Source organism: Chlorocebus sabaeus, chromosome 19 (assembly GCF_047675955.1).
Source record: "Chlorocebus sabaeus isolate Y175 chromosome 19, mChlSab1.0.hap1, whole genome shotgun sequence".
In the NCBI taxonomy this organism is placed as follows: Eukaryota; Metazoa; Chordata; class Mammalia; order Primates; family Cercopithecidae; genus Chlorocebus; species Chlorocebus sabaeus.
The window spans coordinates 13,281,977-13,299,476 of NC_132922.1; the positions used below are offsets into that span (position 1 = coordinate 13,281,977).

The 17,500-nt window shown below is 49.6% G+C and overlaps 1 protein-coding gene across 1 annotated transcript; it reads left to right on the forward strand.

Moving 5' to 3' along the window:
• Positions 1-257: 257 nt before the first annotated feature.
• LGALS2 (galectin 2) lies at positions 258-17,315 on the forward strand. Its single transcript, XM_073007107.1, has 4 exons — positions 258-473; positions 15,330-15,412; positions 16,829-16,988; positions 17,153-17,315. The coding sequence occupies exons 1-4, from the start codon at positions 258-260 to the stop codon at positions 17,300-17,302; spliced, it is 609 nt and encodes a 202-aa protein (XP_072863208.1). The 3' UTR covers positions 17,303-17,315.
• The last annotated feature ends 185 nt before the right edge of the window (positions 17,316-17,500 follow it).

The window sequence follows — 17,500 nt, forward strand, 5'->3', positions numbered from 1 at the left end:
GCCTCCCGGGTTCACGCCATTCTCCTGCCTCAGCCTCCCGTGTGGCTGGGACTACAGGCGCCCGCCACCGTGCCCGGCTAATTTTTGTATTTTTAGTAGAGACGGGGTTTCACCGTGTTAGTCAGGATGGTCTCGATCTCCTGACCTCGTGATCCGCCCATCTCGGCCTCCCAAAGTGCTGGGATTACAGGCGTGAGGGGCGTGAGCCGGGGCGGCTGCTGGGGGCCGGATCGCGGGGGGTGGGCCACCCCCCGGCGATGGGGCCCCCAGCCGCCGGGGGGCGGGCCGGGGCGGCTGCTGGGGGTCGGATCGCGGGGGGCGGGCCGGGGCGGCTGCTGGGGGCCGGATCGCGGGGGGTGGGCCACCCCCCGGCGATGGGTCCCCCAGCCGCGGGGGCGCGGGCCGGGGCGGCTGCTGGGGGCCGGATCGGGGGTCGTGGGCCACCCCCCGGCGATGGGTCCCCCAGCCGCTGGGTGCGTGGCGGGGCGGTCGCTGGGGTCATATCCCGGGGGTTGGCTCAGTGCCTGACGATGTGGCTCCCAATAGCCCTGGGTTGGCTATTAGTCCCCACGTCGCTTGGGGTGCGTCACCGATATCACAGAGTTTGTGTTCACCTTCTGCCATTTGGGGATTAACACCATCTTCTCGTTTCTCGTTTTCCGAGTATCAGGAAGACTATCACACGGGGTTGTACAGTCTCTGCCATACCGGGAGTAATATCAAACTCTCGGCCTTCGAATATTAAGAAGAATGTCATAGGGTGGATGTACACCCGCTGCCGTATTGGAAGTAATATCAGCCTGTGCCCTCCATGGATATTAGGAACAATATCCCAGGCTATGTGTACGCTTCCTGCTGTACGGAGTGTAATGTCACCCTCTCCCTTCCAGGATATTAATAACAATATCACATGGCCGGTGAACACAGCCTGCGAATTATTATCATCCTCTCCCCCTCCGGATAGTAGGAACAATATCACAGAAGAGCTGTACCCTCCTTGCGATATTGGGAGTCAAAGAATAGGCTTCTTCTGGGAATATTAGGAGCAATATCACTGGGTGACTGTCCAGTCATCGCGATGTTGGGAGTCATGTAGTACTCTACCCCCCGGGATGTTAGGATCAGGGTCGGGGGTGTGTGTACAGCTAGTGCGATATTAAAACTAAATTCATGCTCTCCGTCCCAGGATATTAGGAACATCACAGGTAGGTGTACCCTGGCTGTGGTATTAGGAGTAATAATATGATTATTAAACATTAATGATCGATTTTAATAATCAATCTTGCTAATAATTAATAGGATACCATCATTAATTATGGATAATCATTTCAAACACATGAGTATGCAGGCTAATAATTAATGATTAATATTAATATCATTTAACAATCTTATTAGTCCCTAATACTAAGTATTATTTTATTACCAGCATCACTGTTTATGGATATAAGTAAAATTAATTTCTGATATCATTATTTGATTATTAATAGTGATATTATTATTAATTAATATTACAAATCGTTCACATTTTAAACCACTATTAATTTTTACTATCTTCATTGTGGTCATTAATATAGATTATTATTATTAATTTTTATTATATTTATTAATATTAATAATTAATTGATTCATTCCTGATATCCACCGGAAAGAGGGTGATATTACCTTAAATATCACAAAAGGTGTACACGCCCCCATTGATATTGCTTCGAATATCCACTTGGGAGAGGAGGATAGGACACCCAACATCGCATGGAGGAGAAACACTCTTGGGCTACCGTTCTTTATACTCAGGGGGAAGAGGATGATATGATTCCCAATACAGACGGTTGTACACCCTCTGAGGTGAAAGAGTTCATAATTTTCAGAGGGAGAGATGACATTACTCCGAATGTCGGAAACAGGCTGTGAGTCCACCATGGCCCCCAGCCGCCGGGGGGCGGGCGGGGGCGGCTGCTGGTGGCCGGATCGCGGAGGGTGGGCCACCCCCCGGCGATGGGGCCCTCAGCCGCCGGGGGGCGGGCCGGGGCGGCTGCTGGGGGCCGGATCGCGGGGGGCGGGCCGGGGCGGCTGCTGGGGGCGGGATCGCGGCCAATTATTCTGGAGGCTGAGGCAGCAGAATCATTGAACTCAGGAGGTGGAGGTTGCAGTGAGCCGAGATTGCGCCACTGCTCTCTAGCCTGGGCGACAAGAGCAAAACTCCAGCTCAAAATAAAAATAAAAATTTAAAAAATTAAATATCTTTGTAGAGATGAGGTCTTTCCATGTTGCCCAGGTTGGTCTTAAAGTCTTATGCTTAAGCGATTCGCCTGCCTTGGCCTTTAAAATGTTTAGATTACAGGTGTAAGGCACTGTACCTGGCTCCCACATTTTTAATGTATAATATGAATATATTCATTTGATGAAGCTGTAAAATAGAATTACATATATGTGCACACATATTTATGTATATCAACTATGTATATGTGTGTAGGAAGGGGCGGAAGTGCCTCAGGCAGACAAAAGTCATAATGGAACCCTGGGGCCTTGTAAGGAGAACATTCCCAGAGTCCTTAGGGCTGAGACACATCTGCCAGGTGGAGATGACTGCCTCCTGCATACCTGACACAGGTGGGGCACTGGGCTCTCTGATAATAATAAACAGCATCCGTTAAGTATTAATGAAGGGCTGGACTTTATCTGCCTTTATACTTAGTGTTCTCATTTCACACACGAGGAACCTGAACTTAGAGGTCAACTGACTTGGCCCAAGGTCACACAGTTAGGAAGAGGTAGAACCAAGATTTGAGTCCCATACTATCTGCCAAGTGGCTTTTTTTTTTTTTTTTTGAGACGGAGTTTCGCTCCGTTGCCCAGGCCAGAGTGCAGTGGCACGATCTCTACTCAGTGCAACCTCTACCTTCTGGTTTTAAGCGATTCTCCTGCCTCAGCCTCCCAAGTAGCTGGGATTACAGGCATCCACTACCACACCAGGCTAATTTTTGTATTTTTAGTAGAGACGGGGGTTTCACCATGTTTGGCCAGGCTGGTCTTGAACTTCTGACCTCAGGTGTTCCACATGCCTTGGCCTCCCAAAGTGCTGGGATTACAGGTGTGAGCCACCATGCCTGGCCTGTAGCATCATTTATTATTACGTAGTCAATCCTGTTTTACTGATGTTTCACATTCTAACTCCTCCCTGACGATGACGGTGGGGATGACTGGTATCCAGTTAATCAGTCAGTAAAGATTTATTAAGCACAGTTACTGAATGCTGGGAACAACTTTCTGACCCTCTGTCTTAATTCAAGGGTGACATTTACAGTGTTGAGGGGAACACCTCAGAACCTGTGAGAAATGGCCAAAGCGGCAGTCAGAGGAAAATTTAGAGCCTTTGATACATTTACTAGTAAACAGAGAAGATGAAAAACAAGTGAGTGAAGCATTCAACCCAACAAACTACAAAAACAGCAGTTAAATGAAAGAAAAACTAAAAGAATGCCAGGTGCAGTGGCTCGAACCTATAATCTCAGCACTTTGGGTCGCTGAGGCAGGAGGATCATTTGGGCCCAGGAGTTTGAGACCAGCCTGGGCAACACAGTGAGACTCCATCTCTAAAAAAAAAGAAAGAAAAAAGAAAAAAATAATTTTAGTTAGCTAGGTATAGTGGCATGTACTTGTGGTTCCAGTTACTTAGGAGGTTGAGGCAGGAGGATTGCTTGAGACTGGGAGGTCGAGGCTTCAGTGAACCGTCTTTGCACCACTGTCCACTCTAGCCTGGGCAACAGAGTAAAACCCTGTCTGGGGAAAAAAAAAAAATGCAGAAAAAAAATATGAAGGAAACAAAAACCAAGGTCTGGTTCTTTAAAAAGATTAGTATAGGCCGGGCACGGTGGCTCACACCTATAATCCCAGCATTTTGAGAGGCCGAAGAGGGCGAATTACAAGGTCAGGAGCTCAAGACCAGCCTGGCCAGCATGGTGAAACCCTGTCTCTACTAAAAATACAAAAAGTTAGCTGGGCGTAGTGGTGGGTGCCTGTAATTCCAGGTACTTGTGAGGTTGAGGCAGGAGAATTGCTTCAACCTGGGAGGCGGAGGTTGCAGTGAGCCGAGATGGTGCCATTATACTCCAGCCTGGGTGACGAGAGCAAGATTCCATCTCAAAAAAAAAAAAAAAAAAAAAAAAAAATCAGCATAGTATTATAGAATATCTGTGGACATCTATGGACCAAAGATTCTTTACTCAGGAGGGAGGGAGGAATATTTTTTCCTCCTACCAACCTTCCAGTAACAATTGCTTGGCAAAATATATCAGTTATCTGTCACTGTGTAATAAATTAACCCAAAATGTAGGGACTTAAAATAAGAAACACGTTTCTCATGGTTTCTTTGGGGCAGGAATCCAGCTGGGGTTTAGCTGGGAGCCTCTGGCTCTGGGTCTCACAAGGCTGCAGTTAGGGTGTCGGCTGCACGAGTTGTCTCCAGGCTGGTGTGGGGTGACATCCAATGCCAAGTTCACTCACGTGGCTTTTGGCAGGTCCTGGTCTTCACTGGTGGTTGACTGGAGACGTCAGTTCCTTGGCACATGGGCCTCTCCATAGAGCTACTCACAGGGTGGTTTCATTGCTTCTTCCCCAGGGCAAGAGCAGAGCAGAGGGCGAGAGAGACACCGAGACAACAGTTTTTTTGTAACCTAACCTTGGAAGTGACATCCCATGACTTTTGCCATATTCTAGTATTCTTTTAGTTAGAAGTGAGTCCCGTGTCCAGCCATGCTCAAGGGAGCTGATTAGGCAAGTGTGTGATTACCAGGAGCTGGAGATCATTGGGGCCATCTCAGAGGCGACCACCACACAGAGGGCTCGAGGTCACACTGGAGGTCAAATGTTCTTTTTGCTAAGTGAGGGCAGTGCCACACACCTTGGCAGGCGCCTAAGCCAGGGATTGGCTGCTATACAGTAAGCTCTGCTACTTTCCAGTCACATGAGTCCTGGGATCCCTAATTCCCCACCTGAAAAATGGGGTGAGAACAGAGATGAGGGCTGGAGAAAGTGGTTTGCAAAGTGCAGAATGCCCTTCAGAAGGTAGCCATTGTTAAGAGGACAAGGTTACAGATGTGAGTATCGGGATATCTGTTTTTTTTTTTTTTTTTTTTCCTTTGAGACAAGGTTCGTCACTGTCACCCAGGCTGGAGTGCAGTGGTACAATCACGGCTCACTGCAGCCTGGATCTCCAGGGCTCAAGTGATTCTCCTACCTCAGCCTCCTAAGTAGCTGGGACTACTGGCGTGTACCACCATTCCCGGCTAATTAAAAAAAAATTTTTTTAGTAGAGACAGAGTGTCTCACTATGTGGTCCAGGCTGGTCTCGAACTCCTGGACTCAAGCAATCCACCCACCTCAGCCTCCCAAAGTGTTGGGATTACAGGGGTGAGCCATCACGCCCAGCCATTCTTTTTTCTTTTTTTTAAAAATCTTTCATTGGTATAAAACATATACACAGCAAAGTATATAAATCATATGTATGGTCATGTTCTCCTGCTTTTGAACATTCTTTTAAAACAAGTGAACTTTAAGTTCCTTTAACTTTGTGTACTTTCTGGAACCTTCTATGGTGAGATAATATTATTATGATAATCAGAAAAGTGCCACCTTTAAAAGGTATAGTTTCTGTTGATTAGTTTCCAGGGAGAAAGCGTTTTAAAATTCCTTATCTCACTGGGGTTTTACCATGCCTCTGGGAGAAAGGCCGAGAGAGGATTAATTTCCTTGTGGGTGAAAGGGGGAAGTCACTCCCCACTCTGGGCTGGCAGGGGACTGAAGGTGGTGTCCTATGTGGGCACTGGGCAGTGAACCACCTGCAGACTCCTGGCACCGAGGGCCCTGGGCAAGGCCAGTTCCCCACATCCTGCCCGGAGTGGCCACCACCAACTCTGATGGAAAAGGCACCGGATCACCAAATCCTGGGCTCTAGAAAAGTTCTTCTGGGAATCTGCCCTCCAGAAGTTGTCACAATGCAGCCAAACTTTATGTCCAAATAGATTTAATGCAGCAGTATTTTTAATAGCAAAAATTTAGAATTAATGTGAGTATTCAACAGAAAGAAATTGGTTAAATAAATCCAGTTGTTGAAAGGTATAATATTTCACAGGCGTTAAAGTATGGTTCTGAAATATAAATTTGTGGTCTTTAATGTTTCCCAAATGAAGAAAGATAAACAAATGCGCAGACAGAGGGATGTCTATAATATAAATCTGGGGAGAACCGCCTGGAAGGAAATGTGCCAATAGAGTACGCCGGTTCCGTCCTGCCGGTGGCATTATGAGTGATTATTTTTCTTCTTATTTAATATCTCTAATTGTCTATAGTAAGCATGCCAGTTACATAAGTAACAGAAGTCAACAGCAAAGCATTTTAATCCTCCGTGTCCCCAACTCAGCCCTCCCAGTCCTTCTCCACTTTTATTTATTTTTTATTTGAGACGGAGCCTCACTCTGTCGCCCAGGCTGGAGTGTAGTGGCGCGATCTCAGCTCCCTGCAACCTCCGCCTGCCGGGTTCAAGCGATTCTCCTGCCTCAGCCTCTGGAGTAGCTGTGACTACAGGTGCCCGCCACCATGTCCAGCTACTTTTTGTATTATTTATTTATTTTTTATTTATTTATTTTTGAGACGGAATCTCGCTCTGTCGCCCAGGCTGGAGTTCAGTGTTGTGATTTCGGCTCACTGCAAGCTCCGCCTCCCGGGTTCACGCCATTCTCCTGCCTCAGCCTCCCGAGTAGCTGGGACTACAGGTGCCCACCACCACGTCCGGCTAATTTTTTGTATTTTTAGTAGAGATGGGGTTTCACTGTGTTAGCCAGGATGGTCTCGATATCCTGACCTCGTGATCTGCCCGTCTTGGCCTCCCATAGTGCTGGGATTACAGGCGTGAGCCACCGTGCCCGGCTAATTTTTGTAGTTTTAGTAGAGACGGATTTCATCATTGGCCGGGCTGGTGGCTAACTCCTGACTTCAGTTGATTCACCTGCCTTGGCCTCCCAAAGTGCTGGGATAACAGGCTTAAGCAACTGCACCCAGCTCTTCTCTGCTTTTGACAATTTGTTGTAAATACTTTGAAATCTTTTCTTTGAATCTATGTATTGGTTTTGAAACCTACATGTCCGATCGGATACATAATATGGGGAGGGAAGTAGAAAACATAATGCTCTCTGACAGTGAATCATGACATCACAGAAAATTAGAAGTTTAGAACGGGTGGTGGCTCAAGCCTGTAATCCCAGCACTTTGGGAGGCCGAGGCGGGTGGATCCCGAGGTCAGGAGACCAAGACTATCCTGGCTAACACGGTGAAACCTCGTCTCTACAAAAAATACAAAAAAATTAGCCGGGCGTGGTAGCGGGTGTCTGTAGTCCCATCTACTTGGGAGGCTGAGGCAGGAGAATGGCGTGAACCTGGGAGGCGGAGCTTGCAGTGAGCCAAGATCACACCACTGCACTCCAGCCTGGAGGACAGAGCGAGACTCTGTTTAAAAAAAATTAGAAGCCTACCCTTTTTTTTTTTTCTTGCAAAGCAAATCTCTCTTTTTACAGACAAGGAAGCTGGGCTCAGTGAGGGAGGCTGGGAAAGCTGTCAAGCGGCTGCATTACAGTTTGTGTGGGGGCAGAGATGGGGTTGCCTCCCCTCTCCCGCTCTGGGAGCGCTGAGGAGGGGGAGGCTGGGCTGGAGGGAGGCCAGGAGGATGCTCTGGGCTGGGTGGGGTGGAGCTGGCTGAGGAGTCTTCTGCCTGTTTGTGTTGGGTACTGGGAGATGCAGGCGGGGAGATACCAGGTAGAAGGGGCAAAGTCCTCACTTAGGGACTTGAGGGAGTTAATGTGTAATATTCTAGGATACAAGCTTGACCACGAGTTAAGACCCTAAGCACAGGCCTCCAGGAGCCGCTGGGAGCTGCCACCAGGAGCTGTCACCATGATGGTGAGGACACCAGTTCCCCGATGCCTGCCCCACTCCGTTCATCTTTGTCTTTGCCTGGGTGGGGGCTTTTAGGGAAAACCATCGCTGTTCCTCTCTGGGCCTCAGTTTCCCCATCTGTGCAGCAAACAAGTTGGACAGAAATCTTTTTTTAAAAAACAGCATCTTGGGCCAGCCGCAGTGGCTCATGCCTGTAATCCCAGCACTTTAGGAGGCCGAGGTAGGCGGATCATCTGAGGTTGGGAGTTTGAGACCAGCCTGACCAACATAGAGAAACCCTGTCTCTGCTAAAAAAAAATACAAAATTAGCTAGACCTGGTGGTGAATGCCTGTAATCCCAGCTACTCAGGAGGCTGAGGCAGGAGAATTGCTTGAACCTGGGAGGCGGAGGTTGTGGTGAGCCGAGATTGCGCCATTGCACTCCAGCCTGTACAATAAGAGTGAAACTCCATCTCAAAACAACAACAACAACAACAAAACAACAACAAATACAGCATCTTGTTCTGTCACCAGGTGGAGTGCAGTGGTGGCGATCATAGCTCACTACAGACTTGACCTCCTTGGCTCAAATAATCCTCTCACCTCAGCCTCTTGAGTAGCTGGGACCCCAGGCACGCACCACCACATTGGCTAATTTTGTTTGTTTCTTTTCTTTCTTTCTTTCTTTCTTTTTTTTTTTTTTTTGAGATGGAGTTTCAGCCTGTACTCCATGGAGTACAGCCTGTTGCCCAGGCTGGAGTACAGTGGCCTGATCTCAGCTCACTGCAACTTTTGCTGCATGGGTTCAAGCAATTCTCTGGCCTCAGGCTCCCAAGTAGCTAGGATTACAGGCATGAGCCACTACACCTGGTTAATTTTTTTTTTTTTTTTTTAAGACGGAGTTTCTGTTGTCCAGGCTGGAGTGCAATGGCACGATCTGGGTTCACCACAACCTCCGCCTCCCAGATTCAAGCAATTCTCCTGCCTCAGCCTCTTGAGTAGCAGGGATTAGAGGCATGTGCCACCATACCCAACTAATTTTGTATTTTTACTAGAAACAGGGTTTCTCCGTGTTGGTCAGGCTGGTCTCGAACTCCCGACCTTAGGTGATCCACCCACCTTGGCCTCCCAAAGTGCTGGGATTACAGGCGTGAGCCACCCCACCCAGCTTATTTCTTATTTTTTGTAGAGATGAGGTCTCACTATGTTGCTCAGGCTGATATCAAACTCCTGGGTTCAAGGGATCCTCCCGCCTTGGCCTCTCGAAGTGCTGAGATTACAGGTGTGAGCCACTGTGCCTGGCTTCCAGTGATCTTTATAGAGATAAAAAAAATCTCAGTTTGGGCAATATAGTGAGACCTTGTCTGCTACATGTGCATGCCACTACGCCTCGCCTTAAAAAATTAGCTGGGGTTAGCGGCACACTCCTGTAGTCCCAATGACTTGGGAGGTTGAGGTGGGAGGATCACTTGAGCCCAGGAGGTCGAGGCTACAGTGAGCTGTAATTGCACTACTGTACTCCAGCCTGGGCAACAGAGTGAGACCTTGTCTCATAGACACACACAAAATCCAAGTCTTGGAGAGCAAATTGCCCAAGGCCACAAGCTGCAAATTGCAAGTGGTTGAGTAGATTCCCACTGAGGTCTCTGATTCTTTGCTTCTACACCTGACTCTGCCACAGCTTTACTGTGTGGCCTTGGCCAAGTCGCTGACCCTCTCTGAGCCCCAGACTTCCTTACATCTGTGGAATGGGATCACAGGCTGATCTTCTGAGGATTAGATGGTGTATTCATTGCCTAGGGCTGCAGTAACAAACTACCACCAAATTGTGGGTGGTTTCACACGATAGACGCTTGTTCTGTCTTGGTTTTGGTGACTAGAAGCCTAAAACCAAGTGCTACGCTCCTGTTGAAGGTGTTAGGGGAGGGTTCTTTCTTGCCTCTTCCAGCTTCTGGTGGCTCCTGGCATTCCTTGACTTACATCACTCTAATCTCTGCCTCCGACTTCACATGGCCTCCTGTGTGTCTCCGTCTCTGTGTCTGTATTTCTCTCCTCTTATGAGAACACTGCTCGTATTGGATTTAGGACCAACCCTAAACCAGTTGGACCTCTTAAGTGGATTACACCTGCAAAGGAACTATTTTTAAATAGTTTGCATTGAGGCCGGGTGCAGTGGCTCACACCTGTAATCCCGTCACTTTGGGAGGCCAAGGCAGGTGGATCACCTGAGGTCAGGAGATCAAGACCAGCCTGGCCAACATGGTGAAACCCTGTCTGTACCAAAAGTACTAAAAAAAGAAAAAAGAAATAAAATTTAGACAGATGTTGTGGTGGGCACCCATAATCCCAGCTACCTGGGTGACTGAGGCAGGAGAATCGGTTGAACCCGGGAGGCAGAGGTTGCAGTGAGCCGAGACTGCGCCACTGTACTCCAGCCTAGGTGACAGAGTGAGACTTCATCTCAAAAAAAAAAGGTCACATTGACAGGTTCCAGGTGGACATGAATTTTGGTGGGGCGCTATTCAAGTGCAGGGGGGATACAGGACGTGAACGTGCCAGGGGTCCTGCGTGGAAGGGTCTATGCCCTCATCACCCTCTGCCTCTCAGGGAGGACTACTGTGACCACAGACTCTCCCAACCTTCTCTTTCCTGGTCATTCCACCTCTGCCTTTTCTTTCCTCTCTCTCCGTCTCCAGAGCCGCATCATCCAAATTGCTTATATGATAGATAAGGGAACCAGGGCCCAGAAAGGGGCTAGGCTGGTCCCAGGCCCCTCTACCAATTAGGGGCAGAGTCGGCACTAGAGTCTGGGTCCCCAACTCCCCACCCCCCAGCTCTAGGGACGACCCCACCCCCACAAAGTTCTGCCTGTCTCTCTCTGCGACTTTGACTCTGTTGGGTGGGGACAAGGCTCCCGGGCCTGCACCCTCCCATCGCTCTCAGCATCCCTATTTGTCCAAGTGCACCACCGATCCTGGCCTTCCGAGTGCCTCTGCCCCTGCAGCAGTCCCCACCTCTACCTTGGGGTTCGAGCTTTGCTGTTTCAGCCAGGCAGCCCCCAGGAGCTGCAAGGGGAGTGGGGGTGCTTCTTTTAGCCCAGTCCCAGCTCCCGCACCCCGGCCTGACTGTTCCAGGGCTCAGGATGTGGGCACAGGCTGCTGGGAGGAGGCAGGGAGCCATCTCCTGATGCTTGGTGTTAGACGTGTGTGCGCGCAGGGCATAGGTCTGTGAGTGCCTGCTGTGTGGCAGGCACACCTGTGTTCTGCTTCTTGTTTGAGCCCCTTTGGGACTGTCCTCACTGGGTAACCTCATCTCCCAGAGGTAATGCTCTTTGTCAGCGAGAGACTGATTTTAATCCCGTCTATCTGGCTCCAAAATCTGGACCACCCCCTGTTACGTTAAGTGCAGACGTTGGGGGTTAGGTGTCCAGCCTCCAATCCCCACTTTCTCTAAAGCAGGGAGGTTTTGCCCCCAGGGGACAATGGATCCTGTCTGGAGACATTTTTAGTTGTCACAGCTCAGGGGAGGGTGTTACTGGCATCCAGTGGCTAGAGGCCAGGGATACTGCTCAACATCCCACAACACATGGGACAGACCCCAACAAAGAAATGCCTGCCCCAAACGTCCAGAGGCCCAAGGCTGAGAAGCCCTGGTCTGAGCAGCCTCGTGTCTGACATGCTGCCGTCATGGCCCACTGTTCTGGGTTAAGCATTGCTGCCTCCTCCAGGCTTCTCTTCTAAAATGTACTGCCAGGCCAGGCACAGTGGCTCACACCTGTAATCCCAACACTTTGGAGGCTGAGGCAGGAGGATCCTTTGAGCCCAGGAGGTCGAGGCTGGCCTGGACAACATAGTGAGACCCCATCTCCAAAAAAAAAAAAAAATCAGCTGGGCCAGGTAGGATGCCTGTGGTCCCAGCTATTTGGGGGGCTGAGGTGGGAGGATTGCTTGAGCCCAAAAGGTCAAGGCTGTAGTGAGCTATGATTACATCACTGCACTCCAACCTGGGGGACAGTGCAAGACCTTTAAAAAAAAAAAAAAAAAAGTATTACTGGCTGAGGTGGGAGGATCACTTGAGAGTCAGGAGTTCCAGAGCAGCCTGGGCAACGTAGCAAAACCCTATCTCTACAAAAAATTTAAAAATTAGCTGGGCATGGTGGCACACGTCTATAGTCCTAGCTACTTAGGAGACTGAGGCAGGAGAATCGTTTGAGCTCAGGAGGCTGTGAGGCTGCAGTGAGCTATAATTGTGCTACTGCACTCCAGCTTGGGTGACAGAGTGAGACCCTGTCTCAAAAAAAAAAAAAAAAAAAAGAACAAGAAAGAAAAGAAAAAAAAGTCAAGTGCGGTGTCTCACACCTGCAATCCCAGAACTTTGGGATGCCCAGCAGGGAGGATCACTTGAGGTCAGGAGTTCGAGGCCAACCAGGCCAAAGTGGTGAAACCCTGTCTCTACTAAAAATATAAGCAAAATTAGCTAGGTGTGGGTGCCTGTAATCTCAGCGACTCGGGAGGCTGAGGCAGGATAATTGTTTGCACCCAGGAGGTGGCGGTTGCTGTGAGCCGAGATCGCACCACTGCACTCCAGCCTGGGCGACAGAGTGAGACTCCATCTCAACATGTCAAAAAAAAAAAAAAAAAAAAGAACTTAACTGCCTGTGGGAGAGTTGGGCAATACCTTACAGTCTCCCCCTATGTGTAGCCAGTGTATGACTTCCTCCTCTGCAGAGAGGAGGTGGCTGCCAGTGAGAAGGCACTAAGGGTCTTCCCATGGCCACTGTCCTTGACTTCTGGCAGATTGCCCCAGTTCAATGAGCTCATTCAGGGCGTCTCAGATTATGCTCTTTCTGGGGGAAAAAAAAGAAAAAAGTCAGTGAGCAGAACTCCCACAATGTAAAAGTGTCCTTTCATAAGTTGTTCTAAATCTTTGGTGTCTGTTGCATCCTGGTCAGAGCAACCCTTGCACTCTGGTCATAGATGCAAAAACTGGTCTTCGGTAATGAGGTTTTTTTTTTTTTTTTGACAGTCTTGCTCTGTCGCCCAGGCCAGAGTACAGTGGCACAATCTCAGCTCACTGCAACCTCCACCTCCCAGGTTCAAGCGATTCTCCTGCCTCAGCCTCCCAAGTAGGTAGGACTACAGACACCACCACCACGCCTGGCTAATTTTTATAGTTTTGGTAGAGACGGGGTTTTGCCATGTTGGCCAGGCTGATCTCAAACTACTGACCACAGGTGATCCACCCGACTCAGCCTCCCAAAGTGCTGGGATTATAGGCGTGAGGCACCACACCCAGCCTTGGGTAATGAGCTTTGAAAACCCAGCTTTGAAATCTTCCCTAGTAACCACCGTGAGGCTAGAGGAGGCTCCTGCTGTACAGAAATTCAGGTGCTACTTTCCTGTGGAAAATAAGGAGCAGATGAATCATAACAACAAGTAATCAAAATGATGGTCATTCGGGCAGACCACTGTCCAGAAAAAAAAGAAAAAATTTAAAAAAGAAAATTAAGGCTGGGCTTGGCTTGCACCTGTAATCCCAGCACTTTGGGGTGCTGAGGCGGGCAGATCAGTTGAGGCCAGGAGTTTGAGACCAGCCTCGCCAATATGGTGAAACCTCGTCTCTACTAAAAATACAAAAATTAGGCATGGTGGTACGTGCCTGTAATCCCAGCTACTAAAGAGGCTGAGGCAGGAGAATCGCTTGAACCCGAGAGGTAGAGGTTGCAGTGAGTTGAGATTGCACCACTGCCTGGGCGACAGAGCAAGACTCTGCTAAAAAAAAAAAAAAAAAAAAAAAAACCACACACACACACACACACAACAAAAAAGGAAAAGGAAATTAAAACAATAAATGATGGTGGCTCTTTGATTTGCTGTTGGTCTATGTGAGGCCCTGTGCATGGGATTTCACAAACATGTTCTTGAATCCTCTCAAAACCAGCTTGAAGGTTGGTGGCGTCTCCCTGGTGTGACAGGGTGTGTCATACATCCGGCGTTCAGCAACAACAACAACAAAAATATAGAAATGGGGGTCTCGCTATGTTGCCCAGGCTGGTCTCCAACTCCTGGGCTCAAGTGACTCTCCTGTCTCAGCCTCCCGAGTAGCTGGAATGCAGGTACACACTTCCACATCCAGGCTAGCAACTGTTTTCTAAATGAATAAATCAAATTAGTCAATTTTACAGAAGGGGAAAATGAGGCTTGGAGAGAGACTTTGATGGACATGTTCAGACGTGGGACTTGCGGAGTTTTTTTTTTTTTTTTTTGAGACGGAGTCTCGCTCTGTCGCCCGGGCTGGAGTGCAGTGGCCGGATCTCAGCTCACTGCAAGCTCCTTGCGGAGTTTTATAGTTTTATAGATTCTTAGTTTTTTTGTTTGTTTGTTTGTTTTTTTGAGATGGAGTCTTGCTCTGTCACCTAGGCTAGAGTGCAGTGGCGTGATCTTGGCTCACTGCAACCCCTGCCTCCCAGCCTCAAGCAATTCTCCTGCCTCAGCCTCCCAAGTAGCTGGGACTATAGATGCGTGCTACCATATCTGGCTAATTTTTGCATTTTTAGCAGAGACGGGGTTAAATGTTAGGCAGGCTGGTGTCGAACTCCTGACCTCACGTGATCCGCCTGCCTCGACCTCCCAAAGTGCTGGGATTACAAGTGTGGGCCACTGGGCCCGGTCTTTTTTTGTGTGTGTTTCTTTGAGATGAAATTTCACTCTTGTCACCCAGGCTGGAGTACAATGGTACCATCTCAGTTCATGGCAACCTCCACTTCCAGGGTTCAAGTGATTCTCCTGCCTCAGCCTCCCGAGTAGCTGGGATTACAGGTGCCCGCCACCACGCCCAGATAATTTTTTTATTTTTAATAGAGACGAGGTTTCACCATGTTGCCCAGGCTGGTTGCAAACTCCTGACCTCAGGTGATCAGTCCACCTCGGCCTCCCAAACTGCTGGGATTATAGGCGTGAGCCACTGCACCTGGCCAGATTCTTAGTTTTGGATGGGCCAAGACCTCGTGCCTCTGATACAGTCATTTTCCATATCATATTTTTGTTTCTGGGGTTCTGCAGAGGGCAGCGTGATTTCATCACTTGAATACTTTGTGGAACTGGGCAGGAAGCACTCTGTCCATTTCATCGATGGGCAAACTGAGCCTCCCCCAACTGGGCCCTGTGCCTTCTCGGGTTGGGGTGGATAACAGCAAAACAGTGCAGGGAGTGGGGAAGCTCTGGGAGGCCTCGATCAGAGCGCTCTGGCTCTGCTACTTTCCAGCTTGGTGGCCTCCTGAATCCTCATGTGGGCAGGGGGATTATGAGACCTGTTGCTGGGTTGGGATGAGGTGGATGAAGGTGCTGGGCAAGTGTGGGATTGATTTTCTGTGGGGACTCGAGTGGAATGTTTCTCTGTTGGCCCAGGGGGAACTTGAGGTTAAGAACATGGACATGAAGCCGGGGTCAACCCTGAAGATCACAGGCAGGATCGCCGATGGCGCTGATGGGTGAGCAAGGTTTCAGGGTGGGGGGAGTCTGCAGGCCTGGAACAGGCAAGGCGGGAGGGGCGGGCAGGGCAGCCCTGTGAACTGGTCAGGCAAGAGGGACTTCAGGCCAATGGGCCCTTTTTCACACCCTTCTCCCCACACCCCTGTTGGCCCCCACTTCATGTCTGAGGCTAGGTTTGGGGACCTGAAGAATTTCAGAGTTGATGCCATATGCTCTGTTCTTTTGCCCCAACAGCCATTGAAGGGGCAGGTGGAGAAGTCCCTGGAACTCTGCCTGGCCCCCTGCGGGGCAGGTGCCTCTAGGGAACCCCCAAATCCCCACAGACACCACCCTCTTTACCCAGTGGAATGGCCACAGGCTGGCCTTTCATGCACATTAAACCTGGGCAGCCACCAGGGAAGGCTGAGTGGTCTCGCTGGCATCCTCTTGGTTAGAACCAGAGGCCTCACCGCCTCCGTGAGTCACAGTCCAGTGAAGGGCTGTCTCGCCTGCAGAACATGTTAGTGCCATCTTGGAACTATGCTTTATCTACTTTTTTTTTTTTTTTTTTTTGAGATGGAGTCTCGCTCTGTCGCCCAGACTGGAGTGCAGTGGCCGGATCTCAGCTCACTGCAAGCTCCGCCTCCCAGGTTTATGCCATTCTCCTGCCTCAGCCTCCTGAGTAGCTGGGACTACAGGCACCTGCCACCTCACCCGGCTAGTTTTTTGTATTTTGTAGTAGAGATGGGGTTTCACCGTGTGAGCCAGGATGGTCTCGATCTCCTGACCTTGTGATCCGCCCGTCTCGGCCTCCCAAAGTGCTGGCATTACAGGCTTGAGCCACCACGCCCGGCCCTATGCTTTATCTACTTTTGATTAGGCAGATGCACATCATAGGAGCTAAGAGAAAAGTGACTTCTTTCTCCTACTTGGGCCCCTCAAGTTTGCCAAAATGTGTGGTACCCTTGGTCTGAGACTCCCGAATGAAGGCACCCCATGACCCAGAATGCCCCACTTTCAGGAACCCTGCAGGTCGAGGCCAGGATCCTGTGGTGATCTTGCCTAGAAGTCATACAACCCCGGTTGCATACCTGTAGTGACGGGGAGCTCATCACCTTAGGTTGACTGTCTGTGGCTAAATTTAATAGGTCTTCAGATATCTGATAGCATTTCTCTCTCCCAGGAGAGCCACCCCCAATTGCTGAAGCTGTCAATATAAGTTACCCTTCTCTCAACAACTTGATCCCTGCTCCAAATGGAATGTGCTACCACAGTGCTAAGTCTGAGCAGGTTGTTACTTCCCTTGTTTTAAGGCACAGATCTCAACTAACACAAGCTTTGGTTCTTCCAGCTTATGGCCAACCAAGATCCTCTAACCCAAGCTGCTTTATCCAGGCCTGAGCCCTGAACCTCACCTGCTACCCCTTCTCCTACAGCTTTGTAATTAACCTGGGCCAGGGGACAGACAAGCTGAACCTGCATTTCAACCCTCGCTTCAGCGAATCCACCATTGTCTGCAACTCACTGGATGGCAGCAACTGGGGGCAAGAACAACGGGAAGATCACCTGTGCTTCAGCCCAGGGTCAGAGGTCAAGGTGAGGTCAAGAGGGGAAAGGGCACTGGGGATGATGTCAAGGGGAGGGCCCAGATGGAAGGGAGCCTGGCCTGGACACAGGCGCTGGCCTTGTTTGAGCCATCAGGCACTGCCCTGGTCCATTTCCAGGGCCTCCTGCCTCCTTGACATCCTCCTTCCCCACAGTTCACGGTGACCTTTGAGAGTGACAAATTCAAGGTGAAGCTGCCAGATGGGCACGAGCTGACCTTTCCCAACAGGCTGGGCCACAGCCACCTGAGCTACCTGAGCGTGAGGGGCGGGTTCAACACGTCCTCTTTCAAGTTAAAAGAATAAAAGACTAACAACCAAGATTCCCCGTCTGAGGTCTGAGTCACAACAGGATCAACAGCCCTTGGGTCCTGGGTGTGTCCCCCTATCTCTACCTGCAGTTCCTGCCCCAAGGCTAAAAGCAAACAAAATAATCCATTTTTATGGAGTCTTCCTGTGGCAAGAACTGTGGTTCAAGACTCCTTTCTCTCCTGGGTCCCTCGA